Source organism: Nyctibius grandis, chromosome 1 (assembly GCF_013368605.1).
Source record: "Nyctibius grandis isolate bNycGra1 chromosome 1, bNycGra1.pri, whole genome shotgun sequence".
NCBI lineage: Eukaryota > Metazoa > Chordata > Aves > Nyctibiiformes > Nyctibiidae > Nyctibius > Nyctibius grandis.
In genome coordinates, this window is record NC_090658.1 from 19787793 (window position 1) to 19814200 (window position 26408).

At 42.6% G+C, this 26408-nt stretch overlaps 1 protein-coding gene and 1 long non-coding RNA gene across 2 annotated transcripts in view; one reads left to right on the plus strand and one right to left on the minus strand.

Moving 5' to 3' along the window:
- The window catches only part of LOC137668756 (uncharacterized), a 45190-nt gene that overhangs the window by 8966 nt on the left and 9816 nt on the right, over positions 1 to 26408 (plus strand). Inside the window, exon 2 of the long non-coding RNA XR_011048989.1 lies at positions 11533 to 11608. This is a non-coding gene — a long non-coding RNA (uncharacterized lncRNA). The remainder of the gene's footprint in view (positions 1 to 11532; positions 11609 to 26408) is intronic.
- On the minus strand, positions 646 to 25411 carry EPHX1 (epoxide hydrolase 1). Its single transcript, XM_068410312.1, has 10 exons — positions 25335 to 25411; positions 24748 to 24877; positions 13121 to 13305; positions 11110 to 11290; positions 8645 to 8872; positions 7479 to 7608; positions 6769 to 6983; positions 4244 to 4352; positions 3132 to 3257; positions 646 to 1689 (listed from the first exon to the last, which is right to left on the minus strand). Exons 3-10 carry the CDS (start codon positions 13298 to 13300, stop codon positions 1464 to 1466), a joined length of 1395 nt encoding a protein of 464 aa, XP_068266413.1. The 5' UTR covers positions 13301 to 13305; positions 24748 to 24877; positions 25335 to 25411; the 3' UTR covers positions 646 to 1463.

Sequence of the window (26408 nt, forward strand, 5' to 3'; positions counted from 1 at the left end):
CCAGGTGCAGAAGCACAGAAGGGAGAGGAAAGGTAGCAAGAGGTCTCACCCTTGCTCAGAAAACTGATCCAAGCTGGTCCACAACCAGTCTGCCCTAAAGGTTTTCTGTCATGGCATATCAGGTGGCTTTGAGCACTAAGATTGAGCAGGAGCGTTGACTTGCGTTCTGTGAAACAAACTAGTTGGTATTCTTGAGTCTAAAGCCCTGTGGGATGGAGCAGGGCTCTGCTGGAGTGATTGCTATTTAACAGCTTCCATTTCAATTAATATTGTGAAATAATACTAATCCATGCAAGTGTTATTGGTGGATTGTATTGCCCTGTGCATGCAGGGGTAGAGAAGTACATCACAAGTGACTGGAGAACAAAACCATACTGAAATCAGTCATCTGGATACAGTTTAAGAGTGTTTGAAGCTCCACTGCACACACTAGGGACTGTTGCTGGCAGAAACATACAGCCCTTCAAATTCAATTTTCTTTGAGCCGTTTGCCTTCAATCTGACCTTTGTAACAGATGCAGAACAGAATCGATAGGTTCTGGATTGACGCTTCTCTTTGCTGTCACCAAGCAAAATCTCAGTTATTAAAAAATGTAAAAGAAACACACAGGTATTATTCAAAACTTTAAAAAAAACATGCATTAATTTTGAATTAATCAAAATTTTATTCTTTAGTAAGAGGTATTTACAATACCCTGCAGAAGCAGTGCAAAGCCACAGTGTCTTGAGCCTGTCTAGGGCTATGATTTTAGTTAAGAGTACAAATTCAGTGCAGAGGTAGCTCAGGCTGTAATTACTCCTACCCAACCCCTCCTTCTGGTCCGAGCTACAGGCGCCTGTGCGTTTCAGCTGCTCCTCACCTGTTGCTGTCCCAGGAGCCTGGCGCAGGGGAGCTGAGCTTCCTCACAGCCAGGAAGCTGCTTAACAGCCCAGGCTGGAAGAGAAAGGCAGCCAGCAGTAGCCAGCTGGCTAGTTGAAAGGTACTGTAGATCATCAGTGCTCATTAACCAGTGCACATATGCAAGTTAGGTCTTGCTAGGCTGTTGCCCATTCTTTATGGGAGGAACCTCACACCTACAGCAACTCAAGTTTTACTGCTGCCATGAAAAAAAGCCTTTCATAACAATTAAACTGTTACTAGTTATGTTATTAGTTGTAACGTCTATTTTTCAATTTCAAAGCGAGAGTCAGGAATACCACAGAAAGAAGTCTGTGCTTGGGGGAGAAAAGAACCAAGTAATCTTCATGCTACCTTCTTAGACTAGCTGAACAAAAAAAAAAGGCCCCAAAATCCATAGGTCCCCATGGCAGTATCTATCTCATTGAGATATACTGCATTTTTCTTGCTGTCCTCTCTCACATCTGGTCAAGAATAAGATCTAATTACATGGATTACAGTAGACTTAGTAAGGCCTGTACATGTGCTAAGCTATAAGCAATTACCCTGCTGTTTGTTAGGGGAGTTACTCTCCTTTCTTTCTCCAAAGTGGCTCTTTCTCTACTTTCCCAACAAATTGCAGAATATCTTCAGCAAGAAGTTCAGGTTCCTCCAAAGCTGCGAAGTGGCCACCTCGAGGCATGAAATGGAAGGAAACTATGTTGGTGTATTTCTTCTGGGCCCAAGCCTGGGGTGTGTGCATGATTTCATTAGGGAAGGAGGCAATGCCAGTAGGTACTTGTACTGTGAGCCTGAGAGAGGAGAGAGAAGAATTCATCTCAAATTCAAACACTTAACTCGGAAAGAAATAGAAAGTCCCAAGGAAACGTTGTTCTTAAACAGTTGGGCACACTGTTGTTAGGCAATTAAAATTTGACTTCCAGATTCTAAATTTGAACAATCAACAACACTCCCATGCCTGGAAAAAAAAAAATTAATAATTTTTGCATACATTGATATTAAGGCAGTTTTGCAAGGGATCCAGGGCATGAGAGTGAGAAGCACTGAAATTGAGAAGAGAGCCCCAGGAGGTGGTGGGTATCACGTTTCCTCATGCTGCATTCAGGCCTCAAGAGTCATGTATGGAGGGGAAAGCACACAATCTGACAAGGGCTGGAAAGAGATTTACAGTGAAGATTACAACTAGAACATGTTGAGCCTGTCAGGACAACAGGAGGGTAGGCAGGGGAAGAATTATCTTGAACTGCTGCAAAGGAGGAGGAGAGTAAATCTAGACTAGTTCAGAAGAAACATTTTTGAACGTGAGACTCTACCCTGTAAAGTAGCTCTTGCTTTTAACTGGCACAAGTGTACTCTACAGAACATTTGCACATTAGCAAGGGTAGGGAAGCAGCTGGATTTGAGGGGAAAAGTATCTTAGAAAGTGTAATGATCCATGTTCAGTATAAACAGAGCAACGTTTTCTAGGTTTAAATATCCCATACACATAAGCTGCATTGTTGGAAGTGACAGACTTTAAAGTTCAGACACAAAAATTGTTGGGCACATCACCACCAGAAGCCTGAAAACAGGGTGCCTAATTTTACATAGGTCTTTGAGACTCCTTCCTCTAGGCACATAGAAGCTCGTATAGCTCACCTCGTGTAGGCAGAACTGGAGCAGGATACTGCCCACAGTATAGCCACAACAGCTTCAAGAACTGAGTCAGCTTCCTGGGAGCATCAGTGTCTGCACAGCAGGAACATCAGTCTTAATGACTTTTAAATTATGCAGTTTGTCAGTATACTGAAGTTGCTTCCAAAGGGAGGACTTAAATCTTTTGCCGAAAGAGGCAAACTGTGTCCAGAGAAGTACCAGAACTACAAACCAAATAAGCTACAAACAAAACTGACTGCATGACTCAGTCATAGGCTAATTTAACAACTAAAATAAAATCTGGAAGTCCTTGCACGTGCTTTTCCCTAATTGGATACACCTGAACAGGAGGTCCTCAGGCAGTGCCTCCAGTCCGATCTCCTTACTGATGTTCAGGATTCTTACCTAATTACCGTGTTTTCCAAGCACAACACAGTACATCAACTCACAGACCTGTCCTGCGGAGGAGCGTTGTGATACAGCATTGCTTTTCCTCAGCATTCAGAAACTTGCAGCAGGTATAAGACATGAGCAACCTGTCTGCGACCATAAAATTAAGTTCAGGGCAAAATATTTAAAGAAAAAAAAAACCACTTACCTTTCATGTTTCTGTGTGCCTATCCCCTTCTGCAAATTTTCTTTGTAGAAACGCACTGAGGAGACTATACAGCCTGACACCCAGTAGATCATGATATTGGTGAGCAGATCATCCAGGTTAAACTTCCTGAATAGGTAAGCCCAGAGATTGCTTAGTTAGAACTGAACACCATTTTGCATTACTTTAGCAGGGACTTGACTTTGCTTTGGTTGTAAGAAAAAAAAGTTACAGGAAAAAATAGTTAACTTGGTTAAGAAGACTTGAGAGGTGAAGTGTGTTACTCCCCCCCTGTCTGTCAGTGGCCAAATAAGCATGTTAAAGGCTTTCAGACACAAGCTGGGAAGTGACATTTTAACTTTTACACAGAAGGCCGACTCCAGCAAGCACCTTATGCTCCAGCACAGCTGTCTATGCTGTCCATAGAGTGGGAGGGCAGGAGCCAAAGAACACATGGAACAGCTTGGGCTATTTATTATTCATAATTTGAAATGCTACCATGAGCCTTCAATAGAGCCATCACACCAATGCGTGCTGTAAACAGTACATGTTTCGTATCAAATTAGTAGGTGTACACAGTGTAAACATTCTATTCAAATCCATTGTCACTAGACCTTTCATAACATGCTTCTTCACTCCACTCCTGCCAGGTATCTCAGTAATTTTCAAAGGGGACTTCATCTCAGATTTCTGCCGCACACTAAGAACGATCCTTTAATAGGAAACAGTAGGTAGATGAAGCAATACTGATCAATTTAAAGCAAATTCATAGAGTTAAATATTAGTATTAAAATGAATCATGAGTTTTGTTTCCCAGGATCTCAATGTAGGTTAAACTTTTGTTCTTCTGTCCTAATGAGATTCTTCCACCTAAGTCAGTTTTTAATCCCCAGAAGTTGCCAAGTGTGTCTCTTTTCTAGGAGATCAAAGTGGGAAGGAGTACATCAGCCTTCATGGCCTATTTGCTTCTTTGCATGCTGTAGCACAGCACTGCACCATTTGTGGTCATTACAGACTCCCTACAAGATGCGAGGTGATCACTTCAGACAAACATCTTTAGCTGTGACTCTGGGTTTAGTCACCTCATTCAAAATGGCATAAGAGGAAACGCTTACCTCTCTAGTCCACCATCCTCTAAATTACGGAATTCCAGATCAGTCCATGTGGAAAACTTCTCCAAGATGTATGCAGCCAGTCCTACAGGAGAGTCATTCAAACCACAGCCTGAAAAGGAGGAGGAAAATTTAACTATAATTGCAATATCCGAATACTGAACTCAAGACTGTTACAGAAGTGGCCCATTATAATACAGGGTAGATAACTTTACAAAGCTGTTCCAGCAGCTGTGTTCTTAAATAAATAAATAAAATAGTAGAACAAGCCGGAGCCATTTACTGTTGAATCATAAACTGATAATATCTGCAAACCAACAGGCTCTGCATTAGCTCACACTATGTTTTTTTTAAACTGATGTAACAGTATTGGATTTCTGCTGGCTTTTTTTTTTTCGCTTGTAAGCTAATAAGATTAAGCTCTATGTGCCAAGGAGGGTTTGCTTCCATTAATCTGGAAGTTGTCAGGTATTAAACAGCATTACAGGGCCAAACCCCACATGCCTACACATGACCAGGAGAATGTGCACCATTATCTAACAGCAAAAGCATTTGAAGGATTATTAGAAAGTCATTAAGGAAAAGCAAGGCTTTACTAAAAGGTCCACCTTCTGAATTGGCAATAGCCAACTGCCTTCATGTAGAACAAGGCTTAATATACTTTTTATAGTTTGTTTTGCTTGGACAGAAAAATACACCTGCACCTGGAACTCTGCTAATACATCCTAGTGCTGTGAAATACAGGGACCATAAACTGTTCCAGCTGCTCAGAAAAACCTTAGAAGAAGGAGGTTTCTGGAGGAACAGCAATATATTTGAAGTTCGACCCGTGCAACCCAGCCTTCCTGAAAGATAGGCCTAACGCTACAGCTAGCACAATTTCATCAGGAATTGCTATTTACACATGATAGTGGAGTTTCAGTTATCAAACAACTAACATTGGTAACTGAAATACCAGAGTGTTTGGAAAAGTTATATTGAGCATGCTTTCCAGATCTGCAGAACTAGACAAGCAATAGCCTGTTCTTATATACTTACTGGGAACAAAGAACAGTACACTGGTTTACATATAGGAAGAACTGACATCCATCCTAACCATACTCTGAATACAGGTGCTGCCTGTTTCAGTCAGTTGAAAATGAACCCAGGCTCCATGCAGTTTTCCCAAAGAGTAAGTATAAAATCAAATCCATGCAAGCCAGTTTGATCAAAAGCCAGCTCTGAAGCAATCAAGAGTATAGTATTAGCCAGCACAGTATATATCAAGAGCCAGAGACAACTTCCTCACTTAGGATAGCTTGCCAGGTAGCCCTGTACCACCAGAAGTCTCAGGAAGATGGTGGCAGCCTCCATGGCTGTGCTTCTTCCAGCTACCTTACACTCCCTTCTTCAAAGTGTTCTCCCTATGGGAACCTGTCACACGCCTCTCGTCTTTGTCCTCAAAATTGCAGGAATGCTCCTGCTCCAGCTCCCAAAACATGAACTTGCTGCTGGTCCCTAGCCTGTACAGTCTGCTCTGACAGGCCACACGTTACTGGTAGGGACAAGAATCAGCCAGAAAAACACAGCAGAAGCAGCATGACTAGGCATCTTTCAGCTACCAGCTTCCCCCTCTTTTCTTAGAGCACAAAAGGAATTAGAGACTAGTAATTTTTAGAAACCAAAACTCAAAGGAAGTAAAATTATTTAAAATCTATAAAATTATCATTTTGCCTACACATTTTAAGAATATACCTGCTTCTGTAGGTAAGCTTATGGAAAACCACGAAGAAATAGTTTCCTTAGCTACATTTTCAATAAAATCCACAGTGAGTGAATTGCTGCTGCACTAAACTAAAATATATTCAGTATTCTTGACTCAGTTGCCCAATTCAGTTGCAAAAGATGTTTCTAAAATAGAAACACTTAATACTCAGGTACTTAAAACAGTTAAGCAATCTGAGTAACTAGCTCATCTAGAAAGAACATTCATAGGTACACTTTTTTTTTTCCCTTGGAAGTCTGCAAGTGATTCAGAACAATGAGTGAAAACTAAATTTGATTTTACTTTTCAGGTATTACTTATCTCTACAAATAAGCTACATTGCATGCTGAGACAGCTACATGCTTCTTGTAGTTTACATCATTTGTATGTGATCCATCCTCTGTGAAGAAACTACCTTTTGCTCTTGGCATAGCTACATTTGAAATAGGATTAGAGACCCCAGTGACAGCAGAAGTGTAAAAGTATTGAATGAAAACTGAAAGTGAGGTCAGTCATGCTTACAGCACGCTCAGTTTTGACGTGCAGATTTACCACTTCTGCATGCTAAAGTGAGTGTAATGCTGTATACCCATATGTAACCTTTTCTGACTTGGATACGGATAAGGAGCCCGCCTTTTAAAACCTCTAACCTTCCTACATCAATTTCCCTGAAAAAAACTGATTTTCTGCATATTTTAAGCAGTACGTTTTCCTTCTATGAAAGTACAGCTAAAATGAACAGACCAAGTATCCTGAGCTCAAAAGGTTGGTTTGTTTGTTTTACCAACAGTGTCAGGCTTTGTAGCCTGTATGTGAGCGTAGCCAGACTCCAACAAGATCCTGTAGAGCCCTTTTTCCAAGAAGGGAAACATCCGCTTAACGTCTTCATCCTGGAAACCGAAGAGCCCTGGAAGATAGCGGCCCAGCAGGATGGAGAGCAGGTGAATGAAGCCCATGTTCGTAACTGAGGCCAGATTTAAATGGAGACCTTTCATACGGCTAAAAATAAAACCAGAAAAAGCCCCCACAAATTAACAAAAATAAAATGCAATTCAAAGGTGTTATATTTAAAATGTTATTAACAAAAATGGACATACTTAAATTCCGATCTGCTAATGACATCGTGACCTTAGCTGTACTTTGTAGCATGGCTTTTCACACAAAAATGACAAGTCAAAGGGGCAACTGTCAGTCATCAGCACACACTCCTGGGCACTGAAGCCACAAATCCTCTTTTTGTTACTTATCCCATTCCAGATGCCAGTGGGGTCATTACAAAACTACTGCACAACTGTTTGAAAGAACAGGTATATATTATAAACTAAGGTCAGTACTTTTGGATCACTGCTGGACACCGAGGACTGAAGAGAGAAACTACACAGTGCTCATATGAGGACTTGGACAGGAACTCTCAAGTGCACAAAAAATAACTATTTAAAGAATAAAACAGCTTTGCATGCCAACCATGCAGCACTGTACCAAAGGGGTACTCACTTGGGAGCTATCTGGGCCAGATTGGTGCAGATGAGCCAGCCCCAGTCACCACCTTGTGCGTAGAACTCGTTGAATCCCAGTCTGAGCATCAATTCGTAAAAAATAGAAGCGGCACTTACAGAATTAAAGTCTGCATTAAAAAAAAAACACAACACTGTTGCATTAATTCCAGCTACACTTCTGACTGTGCAGCATTTATTCTTCCCATAAAGGCAACGTTAATGTTCCTAAAAAGCCACAAGTCCATTTTTCCTTGCTTGTCTGACAGACTGTATGGAATCCTTTGTCACATCATCCAGGCAAGGTCTAGAGAAAGCAAGCAGAAACCATGAGGAGAAAGTCTAGCGTTCGTTGCAGGCTGGTGTTCTAACTGCGCCAGTTGCCAGCACACTTGCTGGACTGAGGGGTTGCCAGACTCCCTTTAAACTGTCGTCAGACTCCAGCTGAGCCCTGTCAGAGGCACTGAGCATGGCCCAGGCGCTGGGTTTCCATTTTGTCTACAGTGAGCACAGTTTCATGTTAATGATAGCTGGAAACTTTTAAGTTTCTACTAGTATGCACTTCTCCACTAAATGCTGACCACATAAATCATAATCAGGGAAGTAGAAAAAAGTAGAAGTGACCTTTCCCACATCATTCACCTGCACACATAATTAAATACTAAACTCAGTATCACTTTAAATACTACCTCGCTCCAATTTGTTGCAGCTTGTGTTTGTGTAATTCAGAACACAAGCTGAACAAGCAGGTATTTGGCTGCAATCTATCATGTAGATACATAAATTGATTTGTTTCAACTGTTGCTTCTCACCTACCTGTATAATGCTGTTGGATATGGATTCAAAACACCCAAAAGGGACAGTAACAAATTTAAGTTTACTCTTCCTGCTCACCCCCACACAATTCATTGATTCAATTACAATTTGTGAGTTGTCACTTGATAACTTTTTATAGTCCTTTGTAAATTATCTATACATTGCTCCTGAATCTAATTAATGGTGTCACCTGAAGTCACACACTTATCTCCCTGTTCCCACATGACATGCAGAATCTTTGTTTTTACACTGGGAAAACAAGAAGAGCCAGGAGTTCCTGTTCTGCTAACAGGGGCTATCTCACTATAAGACTAGGCTTGTGTTAGTTCAGTTTATTCTCATACATCATACCTTTTTTGTGGGGTGCTTCTGAGAAACCATAACCAGGGATAGAAGGGCAAATGACTTCAAAAATGTGTTCATCACTGAGGCCATGGCTGGCAGGATCCGTCAGGAGAGGGATGATTTTGTAAAACTCGTAAAATGAGCCAGGCCAACCATGAACCATTAATAATGGCTTTGCAGACTTGCCTTCGGGCAAACGAGGAGGCTTTACGTGAACAAAATGGATGTCAATGCCTGTAAAAATAAAAATCATTAATTAATATGCCCAAATGTTAACATGACACTGAAACTAATCACAGAACAGATATGAATAAATCTTTTCCAAAGTCCTTTTTTGGTGAGCATGCAAACACACTGCACTTCTCTAGATGCATTTATCCAAGGACCTTAAAGTACTTAATAACGGGCAATTAAGCATCACAGCAGCCAAATGAGGTCGGCGTATTTCTGTTTTAAAATAAATTGGCAAATTAAGACATAGAAGTGAAGCAATCTACTAACGGTAACACAGTGACTCACGCAGCTTAAAGGCAAAGAGAGGATTACATCATTTAGTGAAAGTGCCCTTAAATTTTACCCAAATGTCCCTATATGGCACCAGACAGCCTTCAGCCAACCACAGATTTTTCTTCCTGAAAGGCATACAGTTGCAATTTGAAGGCATCAAGAGAGAGGGAATCCATCATAACTAGCAGCTGTTTGTTTGGGGGCGTTAATGACTTTCCTTGTTTTGTGCACGCCTTACTTTCCATTTGAACCTGACTGGCTTCTGTCTCCAGCCATTGATCCTAATGTTACAGCAAAAGGGATTTTTTAATTCCTTTTTAATTCCTTCAGTAAGTATTCTCTGTGGAGGTCTCCCGTAAACAAGTCACACATCTTAACTGCTGATAAACCAACCATGCTGAATCAAGGATTTGAAAAAATGCCTTGTAAAAACAGAGTTAAAGTGTTCAATTCTGTAGTTCTTTTCTACCTTTTGTCCAAAGCTTTCAGTACCTCTTTAAGTGAGTAAACCAAAGCAGGAAACTACGTTCTAGTACCAGTCTCCTCATTGTTAAGTAAAAAGGTAAAAATTGCAGTCCTATTTCCTTTGTCATCCACACAATATGTAAGCAGTAGGCTTCACACAGTGCTGCACTAGTTGCTCCAGGTGAACTGCTTTTCCTCAAACCCATTCAGGGCTTTGCTTTCCAGGAAACAATAATTTGCTCTTAGTAGAGCCTGAATGCCTCACCTGATGTATTTAAGCACATTTTGCTCACATCAGCTCCAGCTCACCAGCAATCCCACCTTCTTTCACTGACTGAGATTTCCCCACCCTTAACATTCTGTGGATCTCTGTATTCTCTGAAAAAACTTTCAAGTGATGACAGAAGCTAGGAATCTGGTATATGGCATGCCTGATCTTGTCTTTTCATGGCTCATCTCTATAATTATTCCTAACATTGAAATTTCCCTTCCTACTGCTATACATAGTGCATTGTCCTTAGCTGCTTTTCCCTTTCTTGTCTCAGATGATACCTTTTTTCTTTTTTTTTTAAGGGAAGACTTTTTGCTTTTCTTTTTCAGCACTAACCATGTTGTACACGTTTAAATAAAATCTTTATGTTCTAACCACTATGTAACATCTGTTTTATTGTCCCAAATCCATTTTAAATATTATGAATGGCCCCATTTCAAATAATGTACAACTATGGGTGCAAGTAAAAACATAACAGCATAATCTCAAGCTTGAATTTTGCCATCATGTGAGAAAATTGCCTGCTTTGCTCTAAATCTACAACTGTACCCCCAGATGACCCAAGCACAACCCTAATTCAAGCATTTAAAACGTCCAGTTTGCCCAAGCTCCAGCACCAGCAGACCTTAGCCGAGTGGCCTCTTTCAAAAGGTGTCTGTGCTTTGAATGAAAAGACAAACCATTCACTCACACCTGGCAGCACATCAACCCCAAGGGAGAGGCATTCTGCATTTCTAGGCCTATGAATGCTTGAAATGGTGCACAGGGCACATCTGCCCTGCCAAGCAGGGACAACCTGGGCAGCCAGCATACCCAGCTGAGGAGAGCTGCCAGACTGATGGCATCACCCTGACAGCAGCAGCTGGGGAACTACATGGAGCAAGAGGAGGCACCTGTGGGTATTTTTGCAAGATTGCATGCAAGTCAGGGAACATGTGTACATCTTAAGATCCAGTTCTGTTTCCAAATGCATAAATCCTGTTAACACCAGCTGACAACCCATCCATGCGCAAGGGAATTCCATTTGTCATTCCTCGTCCTAAAGGCTTCAGTTACAATGATGAAGGAGTTTCTCGCTGCTTCAGCAGCAATGCCAATGATCCCCAACATGGCAGCCACAGAGGGAAGGCCCATGCGACACAACCATAGCATTCTTACTACTGAGATCCCTTGTAGACAAGATTATGTATTACTGTTCGTTTGTTTTTTAAGGGAAAAAGCCACACACCTTGAATCTTAGTTTTGAATTGTGGGTACTTGTTGAGGACTTCAACTTGTTTCTTCCAATTGAACTGGTTTTTCCAGTAGGAGACAACCTTCCTGAGATACACCGAGTTGGTCCCATAATGGAAGCAACTGTTCTCCAGTGGCTCAGTGAACCGAGCCTGGTCAAGTCTCCTAAATAAGTCCTACAGGGAAAAAGAAAGAAGAGACATTACAAGCACTTGTGTCTGCCATTTTGTGCTCTACTATGCATGGTTTCTAGTTATTCCCAAGTGAAATGAGAACAATGAAAATAACATCTCTAGTGACACCTGTGCATTTTGCTGATGCTCCATCAGCTGCTCCAATTCTTTTTCTCCTCCAGATGGCCTCCTTCCTCTTCCATTTACAGCTGTTCTTAAAGACTCTCTTTGTCTTTGTTTTGCAGGACTGGCTAACCTGCTTGCCAGGCTGATAACCACAGAGGACAATACACTCTTCTGACAGCATTGTGGCTTCTCAGTGTAAGTCTTGTTGCCTTTCCACAGTCCTTTGTTCCCCAGGTTACCTGTGAGCCCAGCCTCACAGTCAAGGCATGGATCTAGCTCAAACCTTTTGCTCTCCTTCCCAAACCAAGGGGCTGGTTGTCTTCACTGGAAAACACTCTGAGGGATTTCGCAAGGCCACAAAGTTGGTGAAACTAGACTGGAGTGAAAGTTTCCCAATCTAGAATAACAATGTGACCTTCCTACTGCACTTCAGGGTTACAGGGGATGCTGACAATACTGCAAAATCAGTCCAAAAATCACTTGTCAGGGAAGGACAGCCAGGAGCCCCTTGCTACTGCAAACACAGCCACAGAATAGTTGAGGGTGGAAGGCAGGTCTAGAAATCTAATCCTGCTCAAACTTCTGTGGGGTTTAAATCTGAACAGCATTTTCTAATACAGCAACAGAGGTAGCTCTCATTCTGACTAAGATGAGTTAGGGCTATGCACTGGCTCATGCCTCACACTAACTCGCCTAGAGTGAGACTGCCTGTGCAGTATGTAAGCTCGCTGGTTTTGGCATTTAACATGTGTACAGAAAGCATGGATTTTTAAATGAAGTTTTTAACATGTCTTTACATACGTGCTTTTTGTCCATGTTCAACACCTTTTAAAGAATGTTTTAGTAATGTATGCTAGCATAACTCTAACTCTTAGTTTATGTACAAATTTATTTAGAAAGAGTTTTCTACCGATGGATTATGTTGCAATAGCTGTCATAATACAGAATTGCATGTTTCAAAAACATCTGCAAGTTAGAAATTATCTAGCTTTGTGTCTGCAGTGTAAGGGGAAAACATATTGGACATCAATGTCCATTGATATTACTACAGAGGGCAAACAAAGTGTTAAAAAACCCAGGCCTTACTGAGAAAATAGAAATCCATTATAAATGAATAATATGAGCAATCCCATGAGTACTGGTTGAACCACTGCTCCCCACAGATCTATGAAATTGTGCAATCCCTGACTTAAACACACACAATCAAAATCTTGCTATCTAGCAAATTCTGCAATGTATGTGTTTACTGTAATTACCATTGTGGTATTAGTGTTGAGCAAAGTAGATCATTAATTACAGAATCAGCATCCAACACAGCTGCAAATATAAAGCAGTCAAGAAAATGTGTTATTCTTTTGAAATTATATAAAAAAAAAAAAAAGATGTCGTTATTCTGGGCTACACAATCAAATTGAGAAGGTGCAGAGTTGAGTAATCTGTAATATGATATTTATTAGGCTTTACAGAGTAGGCTTATTTACTAGCAATCTTGCAACAGCCAGCTGAGAACAAAGTTGTATAGCAGGATGTGAAATGTGCCTATCCATATCTATATTCTGAAGTACTGAAAAATCCCTTCCCCCAAGTCCTGGACATTCATTCTCATCAATGTAACTACTGGTTCAATTTAAAAATTACTTCCAAACAAATTCTGCATTTATTTGGCCATTTTGTACTTTTCTCTCCCCAGTACAGAGATTTGCTTACGCTCAGCTCTTCTTCTGTAGTTTCCACCTTAAATGGCCGAATAGTTGTATCTTCTTCTGTGTCAGGCTTTTGTCCCTTGCCCCACCATCCCTCTTTGAAGGGTAACGTCTCTTCTTTCTTCTTGGAAAGTAAGTAGTAGATGATGACTGTCCCCAGAACCAGGAATACTTCGAGTAGCATAATGCCTGCAAGAGGAGAACAGAACTCTGGTAAGCCCAATCAGATAGTTCAGACACATGTGACTTACTTTATAAACAATATAGAGGTTTACTCGCTTCTCAAGATAGGATTCGATCTACACGATGTTCTGTCACTCACAGGACATCAATGCTTCTGTAAAATTTCAGAAATAGGATGTTTTAACCTATGTACCTCAAATAGAGAGGAATTAAGTGTTTTACATAAGACATTCAGTAAAAGGACAACTCAAAGCAACTCAAGAGGTCACACGGCTTGGTAATTGAATAGTCCTCTGATTAAACACGCCACATTGGCTTCCTCAGTGGCCGCTGATTGCTGCTAAACTTCAACAGTAAAGGAGGTGACTGTGGATATAATTCAAGTTTAAGGCTTTCTCTTCCTCTGATGCTCTAGATTTCCCACCAATTCCAAAGCAGAGCATCTCTTCAGGAAGGCTCACAGATCTACTCTTATAGATTCGGAGGGAAAAAACCCAAGACATATCTAGAGAATAAAAAGTTAAGAGCATGAGGGCAGCCACCTTGTACCTCCCAATCAGTCTAGGGGAGTGGAGCGGGGATATATTTACATAACCCTTGAACAGCAGTGCAAAGGGTAGAAGGACCTTCCCTTTCTTTCTCCCCCTCAACTGTTTTAAAGAGAAAACCAAAGACCGCATGCATGCTCTCCTGGCTCTAAAACGACCTTCCCCAAGTGATAAAATTCTGTCAAAGTGAAGAACAACCTGATTTCACAGCATATCTGCATAACCCGACTGCAGGGCTGTTGGGCTTTAGTCAAACAGAACACCTTAACAAAAAAAAAAACCCCACACACCACTACTGAACTGTTTCATGCTGCAAGTAGAAAAAAAGTGTTAGTCAGACTCCCTTTAATAATTAATGTTTTCAAGCATCCCTTTAAGTATGAGAAATGTTTGTAAGGTGGTTTGGGGAATGGTACTGTCATCAGTTTAATGCATAATTTTAAAACAACGTCATGTTTCAAACACTCATTTGCTGGGGAATTGATAAGACATGAAGTATTTAAAAACTTCTGTAGGGCAAGCATTGTTCATGACACAGAACAGTCTTCATTCTCTCCAGAGCTGGAAGGTTTTGTTGGTTGTGCTGCTGCAGTGTAATTTGATGCTCTGAAATTGCTCAAAGAGTCAACAGAATGGACCAGATTTATTCCTGGATCAAAACAGGAATGGTAACGCAAGTTAACGGGAGTTCACGTGATTATAACAGGAGTAAAACTGACCTGTCTTGTAAGCGCCTTTATGTGATGGGACACATTTTAGTCAACCTCTTGAGTTTAATTTTCTAATGCCTGACAATAAATAAATAAAATGGCCAAAATAAGCACCCACTAAAACATTTGTGGAGAAGTCCGGCACTATGCTGATAGGACAGCAAGCTACAAAAATATATTGCTTACACATGCAAGTGCTACAGTCCTGAAAAGTGACCTTAAATTCCTTAATCCGCAGAGGATGGAGAAATAGGAATGATAGGCACTGAAAGAACTTGATCCGTTTATTCAGTTCACTGGTCCTTCCATAATTCCTGTTGTTTGAGGAGGTGCTAGTTTTTCTCCACAATGTTCTCTGGAGCACAAGACAACAACCTTTTCCCACCTCCACCATACTCTGGCCATAACTTACCCCAGAATGAAAAAGTTCATCCAATTTCAGCTTGCCTCAACACGTAAGCCAATGCAGTCTAGGAGCCTCCAGAGCACAATTAAATTTACTGTAAAGCAGAACTGGAGGGGCTTTTAGAAACCTCAAAGCACTTTACATAGAAATAATACCTACCACAGTATTTAATAGCATTTCTATTACCAAGTCTTGACAGAGAAGAACAGCAACTTGCCTGAAATCACAGCATAACTCAGGCCATGTCTAGACTACAAAGGTTCCCCAGCATAACTATGTAAACACCACATGCAAAAAAATTCAAGCTCTTGGCCAGCTTCAGTGTGTTTACAAAGCCCCACGACAAACAGCCATGCCAAGAGAAAGAGAGCTGCTGTCAGTGCCAGCCCCGTTGTTCAGGCAGGATGGCTGGGGTACCTAGAAAACCAGAGGACCCTCTTTCCTGGCTTATGCTCTATCAGCACCATGGCCTCTGCCATCATGGTGACAGAGGCACAGCACATAGCACAGAACTGCTTTACCCAGAAACAGAATCCCAGCCCATTCTCGAGCAAGAAACTTGTATGTCCTAAGTCACTGGAGTACCCAGAGCTACAAAAATATTTTTGCTTCCCCCATCTGCTCTCAAGGAGACTTGAGAAATGAGAATTTTTGCAGCAGAAGACATGGGAGGGATTGTGTGCAAACATGCATATTTTGCATTCGCCCTGGAGTGTGTGTACAAAGTTTCGCTACATGAAAAGATACCCATTTTTGCAATTAATTCCAAACAGAATTTAGGATGAGCTTGTTTACAATCCAGCAATAAGTGCCAAAATCAATTTCAGGTTTCACAAAAGGTCTGTCTCCTATTGCAGAGAATTGGGGCCAGTGACGATTTGCAGGAGATGTCATTTTGACTTGGAAGAAGCTGCCTCTGATACTGGTTGGATTGTTTTTTGCTAACAGAGAGATCCCAAGTTGCTCTCTATATTCAATCTCTCTCAGTTCCCTTGAAAGTGCCTGTAAAATTCCTAATTACAATGAACACAGGGGCCTAGAACTCCAACTATGCTACATTTTTTTCTGAGTGCACAGGAGGAAGAGAAAGGGCAAAGTACGTCAGCAATATTTTGACTTGCACCAGTTCACAGCACACTCAAAGGGATTGTTTTGTTAGTGATGAGTTACTGGAACGCAGCATGCTCCTACCAAACTCTCCAGCCCGTGCTGAGAGGAGACCCCTTAGAGCAAACATGCTCCATGATTTCCCAAGCTTGCTATTCAAGCTAGTTCTCCAAAACTCCTGCGTGTTATTTGAACAGCATAAAGCAGGCTCAGTCGTGACGCATCTGCACCAGAATTTCCTCTGCTAATCACTACTGAGCTGTTGTGAGATGGAAGTTATTAGCCCCTTACACTTGTTCCATGATACAGCAATACAGAACCACAAATGTGGAAGGAGGAACAGGTACAATAAAACTGTTCAATACTTGCAGTTTTCAGCGATGTAAACACCAAAGTGATGGTGGTTTTATTCTCTTAAGTCTCCTGATGCAACCATGCTGGCATGTTGCCTTTAAAAATGACTACTTCAAAGGGAGTTCGTGTTTTGGTTTGGCTTTTTCCTCTCTTTGTGTGACCAAAGGCAAGACCTTAGAAGGAAATATTTCCATTTATTCCATGGTCAAGTAGTTAGGCTCCAAGACTTTGCTGTACCCCAGGGTGGATATTGTTTGTAGACAGCACTTAAATACCTTAGACAGTACTTTTATCCTAAAGAGTCCAAGGAAGAATGTTTTTGTTTTGCTACTTTAAAAACATGTTTTGAAAGAAAAATGTTGAAGTAATGGATCCAGTAAATAGCCCAAAAACTAGCTCCTCTTGAAAAAGGCCAAGTGCATCTCAAAAAATATGTTGTTTGCAAGAAACCCCCAAAACTTTCTTACAGTATCTTACTGCTCCTTGTTGAAAACACTCTTGTTTTTCAGCATTTTTATTTGCACTGTTGTCTGTTTGTATTAGCAGAGCTAATAGCTCCACAGAACAGAGCAATTATTATTTACATCAAAGCTATGTCCTGTCTTATGCCCTGTCTTCATCAGTATCCAGTAACAGATGCCCCAGAGAACAGTGCTATTTATTTTTCTTCAGAGAGGTCATCTATGAAATAGCTTAACGGTAAAATCCCCATCTTGTTCTACTAGTAATCACCCACCTTTGCCTTGCAGCATTAGAATCCATCTGAAACATGTTATTGGAGAAATAAGCAACTGCAAAGACTTTCAACGTAACATCTGGAAACCCGTTTCGGCCCAAATGCTACACAACCCAGCTACTAAGGCTTGAATGATGCACAATACCCACAACTCTAAGTGGTGCTATTTAACCATACCAGTGCAAACGGGCTAGCGCATGGGTGAAGGTCTAAGAGACTGTGCTGCTTTCAGACACATATCAGAGGTGGTCATGGTTTGGAGTTAATATTTTCTCTCCAAGGTTGGTTTACTAGCAGAGTGCAAGGTAGCTCAGAGCACTTAGCACACTTCGATGCTGTCACATACAAGGTTTATTGATTAGTAATTACTCTGCAAGAGAAATAACAGCTCAATTTAGAAGTGATGTTTATTTTTGTTCCGTTACGTAAACTCCCCCATTAGGTTTTACTGAAAAGGTACCCTCTGCCGCAGCGTCTTTGTTTACAGGTCGGTTCGCCTGAAGAGCGGCAATTGCAGGTTACTCTTCCCAACAGATCTGAAGGAAAAACAACCCACTGAAGGACTTCAAAAACTCATGGCACCTGTAACAGGGTTGCTTAGCACTGGCAACCCAAAAGGGACTAAGACATGGCACAGTCCCAGAAGCTGCACCCTCAGTCCATGTCCCACCATCTCCAGGCATCACACTTCTGTCATTATGTAACACCAGAAACACAGAAAACCATGAAGTGAAGACATTTGTATAACAAAAGCTTCCTATTTATGTAGTTTATGGAGCATTACGACAACCTTCAAAATAGCTCAGCAGCGTAGGAATTGCTTTGCGTACAACGGATAACATCTCCCAGGTGAGCATAAAACGATACATTAACGTTGTAGGAAAGGAGAGGAGGGTAGGCATCGGGTGAAATAAAGCATCCTACGCAGGGAAGCAAATCAAAGACAGGAAATACAAATCCAAGAGGTTTTGGCTTGTCTCGATAAGAAATTTAGCATTTACATTTTTTATTGCCATAGGGAGGTGGCACACAATAACAGCAGGAAGAGATAATATCATTCTGTTCCACAATCTTTTTCTAGACTGTTCGCAATCAGGAATTAGCCAGTACAGCAGTAACCTAAGAAGGCTACAACCAAGGAAAGAGGTCACCTCAGCAAAGAAAGAGAAACCACACTCGCTCTCCCAGGGGGACGGCTAGGCCTCTTCCGGAGCGGGGCCCGCTGCACCCAGGACAGGGTGGGGGTCCTCCTCTGTTGCCGCTGAGCAACGCCCCACACCTGTGTCAGGGAGGCACTGCTCCCTTGCAGCTCTTCATCTGCTTCAGACAACAGTAACAACAGAGAGCCTGTTAAAGGCTCGGGAGGTACCTGTATGCATCACCCAGAACTTGTACTTGGGGCAGTTAGTCCCTGAGGCACTTCATTCCAGGGGAGCAGTTGAGTACCTTATAGAACACATCCCCACCTAATTTTTCCTACGGTACGATGACAGTCAAGTGGTATCATCTCTTCAGCACTACACTGAAATCTGACAAGCACCGAAACCCAAGCCTAGCTAAGCATAAAAGAAAAGTAATATGGGACCATGTCCACCGTTACCCACTTTGCTTCACCCAGAGGAGGCATATTTAAGCAACCACTGGCCAGTCAAAGCTCATCTCACCATCATAATTTAAAACACTGCATGCCACATTTTTAAGAGGAAAATGCTCAGTTTACAAGAACACATATTTAAGCGACGCTACTTGCTCTTTCAAATCCGTGCCCAACAGGAATGTGTTATGTGCTGCTTAAAAACATGTCTTGTTTATCTCAATTTTCCTTATTTTGCTTCTATTATGCTTGAACAAACCCACTTCCCTCAGAGAGTCTAAAAAAAGCCTGCGGGCTGCATAAACACAAACTGGCAGAATCCAACCTAAGATCTGTGGGATGCCCATTATTGTGACCTAATGATTATGTGCATGATTTAGGGTAAAGGAGATCTACTCTCCATCTGCAATAATTTCTGTTTAGGACTCTACAGGCAGAAGAGCTGTTAGAGGATTCTTAAATCAGCACTGTCAGTCACAATAATTAAGGGTGAAAGGACTGTTTAAAATTTCACAGTAATGCATTTGATAGCTCAATGTTAAGGTTAGATCACACAAAGATTTTATCCTATTTATCCTATCCAGCCTTCACCCTATTTAATGACCCTGCAATTCCAACAATAACAGCGTTTTTTTGCACGAATGCAGAGAAGCGACAGAAGCCTGGCATACAACTTGGGGGTGAACACAGCCGAAAGCTGGGTCCCCTAGACAGAGCTCTCTCAAATCACATATTACAGTTTAAAAAGGGAAGGATATCATGCCAGTAAAAAGTTTTTAGAACAGTTTGTAGCCACTGTCCAGCCAAATAAGTGACACAGTCCAAAAAAATAGACTCCGAAGAACATCTTGAGCTTTACTTCACATTTAATTTCTAATGTCTGAAAAGAAATTATGAATAGCATAATGTTCTGTTATGCCTTCCACCAGAGCTTCTAGCAATAATGAGGTTAAACTCCTCATCCCGTGCCAGTATCTGCATTTTACAGAGAGGGGTGGATAAAAGTGCAGATGAACCAAAGGAGTTAGATATTACAGATAAGGAAATGAGATCGAGGTAATTGTTCCTCAGGCCTTAAAGGAAATTTAGGCACTATTTTTAGCGTCACTAAATCCTCCAGTACTAAAGAGTAAAAGGTTGCCTTCCTCCCCTGTGCTAGTATTATGGCCAATGTTTTGCCCACTCTGATCTCTAGATAAGACTCAGATTCATCCCATACTCCTTGGCAGTACAGCACAGCATGTGTCCTTCTGTTTACTGTGGGATTTTCCATTAGTCTAATTCTCTTAAGAGTCTTCCATGAAATCAGAGGGAGAAAGATCATCTTTAACTAGCAGCTTTACGAGCTTTTTGTATTAGCACTGTTAGAAAACTGTGCTACTAAAACCTGTAATTATTAACACGTGCAGAACTGATGTGTACGTGGTGCCTTAGAGGAGGAAAAAAAGAGTGCAGTTTGAAATCTTGCACTCCAAAGTACGTAAGAACAAAGTACATGACAATCTTTCAGTTAAAAGAAGGTGTGGAGATGGAAATGATGAATATAAAGACTGCCAGAGGAAATTTCTGGCAATCTGCAAGACAGTAAGATGAGGTGCATGCGGTAAATAAATCAGGATCATGACTCCAAGTAGTAAGGGCAGCATGAATGAAAACGTGTATGAGTGTAAAAAGAAAAAAAAAAATTTTAATAAATTGTGACTATGGAAACAGGAGGAGATAGAAACTTGTTATCTCTCTATGAAGACTTCATTCTCAAAGAGAAAAGCAACTTTAAATTATGACAGAGGAGGGGAACAGATGGTAATCATCATTTTCTGTCAAATAACTGAAACACCAAAAGGATGTGCCAGAGTAAACATGTAACAAGAACAAGTCTTGCTACTTCATCTCTCTCTTAATAACAACTAAATATTTAAGTTCTCTTTGGATTTAAGGACTTCATCTAGAAAAGTGCACTACCCATACCCACCAGATTACAGCAATTAACACTCATGATGAAGCAGCCAAGAGGTCTAGGTCCTTCAACAGAGCTTTATTTTTGATTCATAACACACAGCCATTTGACATGAGAGAGAGACTCGTCTTCTATTAGACAGCAAAGCACACCCAGGATACAGATGCGGTGGGCAGCCAGGGCATAGAGAACAAACTGACAGAGCAATAGTTACGTGTCTTCATTGCAGAGATCAAAAGAAGGAAAAAAAAAATTGACTGCTAGGTACAGTAAGTGTGAGAAGAATTGCCTAAGGTAGAGAAAGAACAAAAAAAAAAAAGTTTGCTGAGCCTTTACTTGTCTTGTGGATTACACCTAATCATCCCCACCAGAGAGGTTTCAAAAAAAAGTTGGAGGAATGTCAAAGAACAGCTCACTTTTCAGAGAAGAAACCTAGAAAACAGCTCCCGTTCTTTACCCAGTAGGATCCCTCCATAAACATGATCACAGATAGTTTCCTCATCCTGGCAAATGCGTTAGAAGACAGCATCATACACTGCTAGAAAAAGCACCTAACAAAGCATGGCTACCACGATTCCCACAAAAATATTCCCAGTCCTGCCAATCAGAAAGCATTTAATCAATAACAATATGCTTAAATATATATCAAAGCTGATAATGCCACTTTAAAAAAAAAAAAACAAAACAAACCAAAAACATAAAACCCAGGATATACTCAAATCATTGTTAGCCATCCTGCAATGTCTAGCATGACCAAGATATTAAAGCAAATGCCATTTTAGAAGTAATTTTCATGCTTTACTATTTATGTAAATACCCATTTACACACACAATCATGCTTTTAATTAAAAATAATGTGTTCAGAGAAAGAATCCAGGACTTTTTCAGGAGTAGTATTCAGAAGGGAAAAAAAGTATTTTCAGCATTAATTACAAGCAGACCAAAGCTTTTCAGAGAGAAGTAAGATGCTCTACTTTCCAAGTGACTTTTCTTTAGGGACTTACACAGTAATTAGAGATCTATTTGCCACGTTTGGAACTTGCACATTAAAGACAACTGCCCTGGTTCTGGGATTGTGCACTGCATGAAGAAAATACTCTTGCAGCCTCAACGAAGCAGTGCATGCTCTACCACAAAGATAAGGCTTTACCTCTGCTTGTCTGGCCACAAAATTTGAATACTCCAACTATAATACAAGAAATGTGCATAGGAATATGTAAGATAATCAATTAATTTTGCCTAGAGCTATAAGCTATATTTCACCTACCACCCTCATCCTTGCTTTGCTACTTCTCCACTGACAAATTACTTGACAAACGATTACTGAAGAAACAAGAATTTCTGGGAGTACTACCATTCCAGAATTATTACCCCAAACCTTTTTATTTACCTGTTGTAATTACTTAGAACAAATTGGCCATGTATATTCTACTAAGAAGCCTGAACTTGTTTCACAGCACTTACCATACTAAAACATTCTATGTCTAAAAATACTATGTAAGTTTGCTGAAACCCTAGATCAACAAACAGGCTGAAAACATTGGTATTACCCTATGGAATGACCAAGTACAAGAAATACAGTAGATCAATGGGGTGGGGAAGGCCTTTTAAAACACCTAGTAATCCAAAACCTGTTTTAGGCATTTCATACAGACAAATTGCATGTGGATTGTGGCTGCACTGTTTATTACCAACTGTGCTCCATTTTGAATTATTTACTTCAACACCATGATCGCCCCTATGAAAAAAGTAACAAAATTAGGAAGAAATAACAAACAAGCAAAGTTTACACAAATCATACACCAGTTTTTATATATGAGTTCAGACTAGAAAAGATGTAGGAGAGTCATGAACTTGACACTGTGCCAGGACCTTCCCCACAAAGACTTCAGCTCTGACAAAGATCTAATCCTTGTCCTTGGACAACTTCAACCGTGGATTGATTTTCAAAGCTGCCTAATTGCTTTTGGTGCCTATCTTGCATCGATTTTCAGTAAGCATTAGCAATTTGTGCACTCAAGTCTCAGTTTTAGCTTACTTCAGACAGGAGTAATATCCGCCTCAGAGGAGATGCATGGCATCTCCAAAGAATAGTGCCAATCAAAATATTAACCCCACATTTGTGGCTAAGTAAGTTTGAGACAGTGGCTTCTAAGACTGATCCTATCTCACAGGTGCCCCTACAGTAACTAGGCAAGTTTTCTTATTTTAGTTAAAGCTATGCTATGAAAATAACGGAAGAGAAAGCAGCCTATTTCAATAGAATTGGAAAATTAAGCAACGTACTTTATTATGATATGTTTCAACTGCAGGGCAAAGTCAAAATCCCAACTGAATTCTGACAAACTGAGACAAAGTTGAGGAGCGGGTGTGTCATTTGCTTAGTCTTTGCAGATTGCTCAGTTATGCAACAAAATATGGTCACTAAACTGGAAAGGTTTTCTTCTCATCCCTGAAGTGCTCGTTCAGCAAAGGGAACTATGTATATGGTACTCATTCAATTTTCAGGTTTGGCAAATGACCAATAAACCGAAAAAAAAAAAAAAGTTCAATTTCATATCCCAATTTAGAGACGAGTAAAAAAACCAAACCAAAACCAGACTAAACCATTTATATGCCAATAGTTAAAGCCACTTACTGTAACTAAACTAGGAAGCCTGGCCAGATTCCCAATGAATGCTAAATAAAATTGTTATTTCACAGAATCACAGAATGTTAGGGATTGGAAGGGACCTCGAAAGATCATCTAGTCCAATCCCCCCTGCCGGGGCAGGATTGCCTAGACCATATCACACAGGAACGCGTCCAGGCGGGTTTTGAATGTCTCCAGAGAAGGAGACTCCACAACCTCTCTGGGCAGGCAGCCTGTTCCAGTGTTCAGTCACCCTCACCGTAAAGAAGTTTTTCCTCATATTTAAGTGGAACCTCCTGTGTTCCAGCTTGCACCCATTGCCCCTTGTCCTGTCAAGGGATGTCACTGAGAAGAGCCTGGCTCCATCCTCTTGACACTTGCCCTTTACATATTTATAAACATTAATGAGGTCACCCCTCAGTCTCCTCTTCTCCAAGCTAAAGAGACCCAGCTCCCTCAGCCTCTCCTCATAAGGGAGATGTTCCACTCCCTTAATCATCCTCGTGGCTCTGCGTTGGACTCTCTCTAACAGTTCCCTGTCCTTCTTGAACTGAGGGGCCCAGAACTGGACACAATACTCCAGATGCGGCCTCACCAGGGCAGAGTAGAGGGGGAGGAGAACCTCTCTTGACCTGCTAACCACACCCCTTCTAATACACCCCAGGATGCCATTGGCCTTCTTGGCCACAAGGGCACACTGCTGGCTCATGGTCATCCTGCTGTCCACTAGGACCCCCAGGTCCCTTTCCCCTACGCTGCTCTCCAACAGGTCTGCCCCCAACTTGTACTGGTACATGGGGTTGTTCTTGCCCAGATGCAGGACTCTACACTTGCCCTTGTTATATTTCATTAAATTTCTCCCCGCCCAACTCTCCAGCCTGTCCAGGTCTCTCTGAATGGCTGCGCAGCCTTCCGGCGCGTCAGCCACTCCTCCCAGTTTTGTGTCATCAGCGAACTTGCTGACAGTGCACTCTAATCCCTCATCCAAGTCATTAGTGAATATATTGAATAGAACTGGTCCCAGAACCGACCCTTGAGGGACTCCGCTAGACACAGACCTCCAACTGGACTCTGTCCCATTGACCACCACTCTCTGGCTTCTTTCCTTCAGTCAGTTCACAACCCACCTCACTACCCGATCATCCAGACCACACTTCCCCAGTTTAGCTGACGATACTCATTTCCCTGAGTATCGTCAGCTGTAAGGGCAGCTTATCAGGAGCCTTACACTGGACAAACAACCCTGGCTCCAGCAAGCTGGCCGGGAATGTCACATCAACTCTCCCCCCAGAAAAGCCAGTTAGGGCCTTCCCGTTCCCAAAATCAACCCCCGAGTCCCCACCCGGCCCACCGCTATTATTCAGACTTTAATAACACCCATTGTTAATAATATTTTGATACTACCAGCTGGCAGAGGGGCACACGCTCTTTAGAACAACGGTATTTAAGGCACGTAGGCGTGGAGGCCGCTTTCAAGGCTCCCCGCTCCCTCTCTCTCTCGGGCTTCGTCAGGAGACACCGCACACAGAATAACCTGAAAAAGTAATTTCGTTTACTGGGTGGAAAGTTCAGGCCAGCGGCCCCGCTCCGCTCCCTCTTCCCTCAGCCGCGCACCGCCGTGCCTCCCGGGGCAGAGCCCCCACGTCACACCCCCCCCAGGAAGGGAACTTCACCAAGGCGCCTCGGGCCGGGACTGCCCTCAGCTGCGGCCACCACCTGGCCCCGGCGGGCGAGCAGGACCTCGCCGGGGAGGCGAGGCGAGGCGCTGCCCTCCCCTCCCCCCCGGCCGCCGCTACGCGAGCGGGGCGACAGCCGACACGCGCGTTAAAGGCTGCGGTTTTCTTGCCGGCGGCTCGCGGAGCGGCTGCGCTGAGGCACACGCCACCCCCGCCAGCGCGGAGGGGTTCAGCGCCTCTCCCCCGAGGCGCGGGAGCGAGCCCGCGGGCTTCCCCTCGCAGCCCACCCGGTAACCGCCCGCCCGGCGCTGTTACCTGCCGCGGCCGGAGCAGGACCGCGCACGCCTCGCCTCGCCGCCGGGGCCGCCCACCGGCACAGAGGGCACGGTACCGGCCGGGCCCCTCCGACCGCAGCCCGCTGGGAGATGTAGTTCCTGCCGCGGTGGCGGGGGCGCAGGGCTGGCCGCCTCCGGGGCCACGGCAGCTGAAGACGAACAAGCAAACGCCCGCGGAGGCTTTACCGCCCTCGTCGCCGGCCCCAGCCAAGGGGCGTCAGCGCCTGCTGCCCCCGGCCGCTGACGGGGCTGGCGGCTCCCCCCCCGCAGCACTGGGGCACGCCGGGGTTCAGCTCCGACCGAAAACCGGGCAGTGGGGAGCGAGGGGGCTCACCTGGGCCCCGGAGCACGGGGGGTCACAGAGCGTTACAGGCTTCAGCCCAGCGAACGCTAATTCTCTGTTGTAGTGCCAGAATTAGGACACAGCCAGGCAGCAACTACTTATTGAGTGGCACCAGGTGTGAGCTCCCTAAATGGCTTCTCACCCAGGTCTCACCGGCACTCGCTGCGCTGTAGTAGGGCTGACTTAAGAGAAACAGACTGCTCCACCTCCCCAGCTCCTGTCCCGTGCAGCAAAACCATGTGCTTAACAGAACGAACAGGCTGAGAATACATGTAAAAACGCTGCTTTTTCCCTACACCTGTGTTCTCCAAGGCCTGTCTTCCAAACTTGGTCAGAGAGATCAGAGCAAGCCTCAGAAAGTCAAGCTGTAACAACTAACCCCATCAGTAAGAACATAACAAGCAACTGAAATTCATTATTGGCTCTGCAAGGTTTTTCTATTCATTTCCATTCATTTTTCATCTATCACTTCATTCCCAGATTCCAATATTACTTTTTTTGTCACCTCCACACCATCTCAATTCTCTTGTTTGGATTGTTGAAGAGAAGTCTTAACCAACAGACTTGTGATCACAGATAACGATGCCTTTCACATCTTTCAGCCTCTTCTACCCAATCATCCCAGTCTGCTCAAGCATTCCTTTGCCCAAAGAGTATTTGGTACCATTCTCATGCTATTTTGCTATGAGCAGCAATAGTTGCTAAATTTAA

Excerpts from the sequence above, each read along its gene's own strand:
- EPHX1 (XM_068410312.1), bottom strand. The coding sequence starts at position 13,300 with ATGCTACTCGAAGTATTCCTGGTTCTGGGGACAGTCATCATCTACTAC. Across the intron at positions 8,873-11,109 it reads ATTCAAAACTAAGATTCAAG|GCATTGACATCCATTTTGTT; the intron begins GTGTGTGGCTTT and ends TTATTTTTACAG. Across the intron at positions 4,353-6,768 it reads TACAAAGCCTGACACTGTTG|GCTGTGGTTTGAATGACTCT; the intron begins GTAAAACAAACA and ends CCTCCTTTTCAG.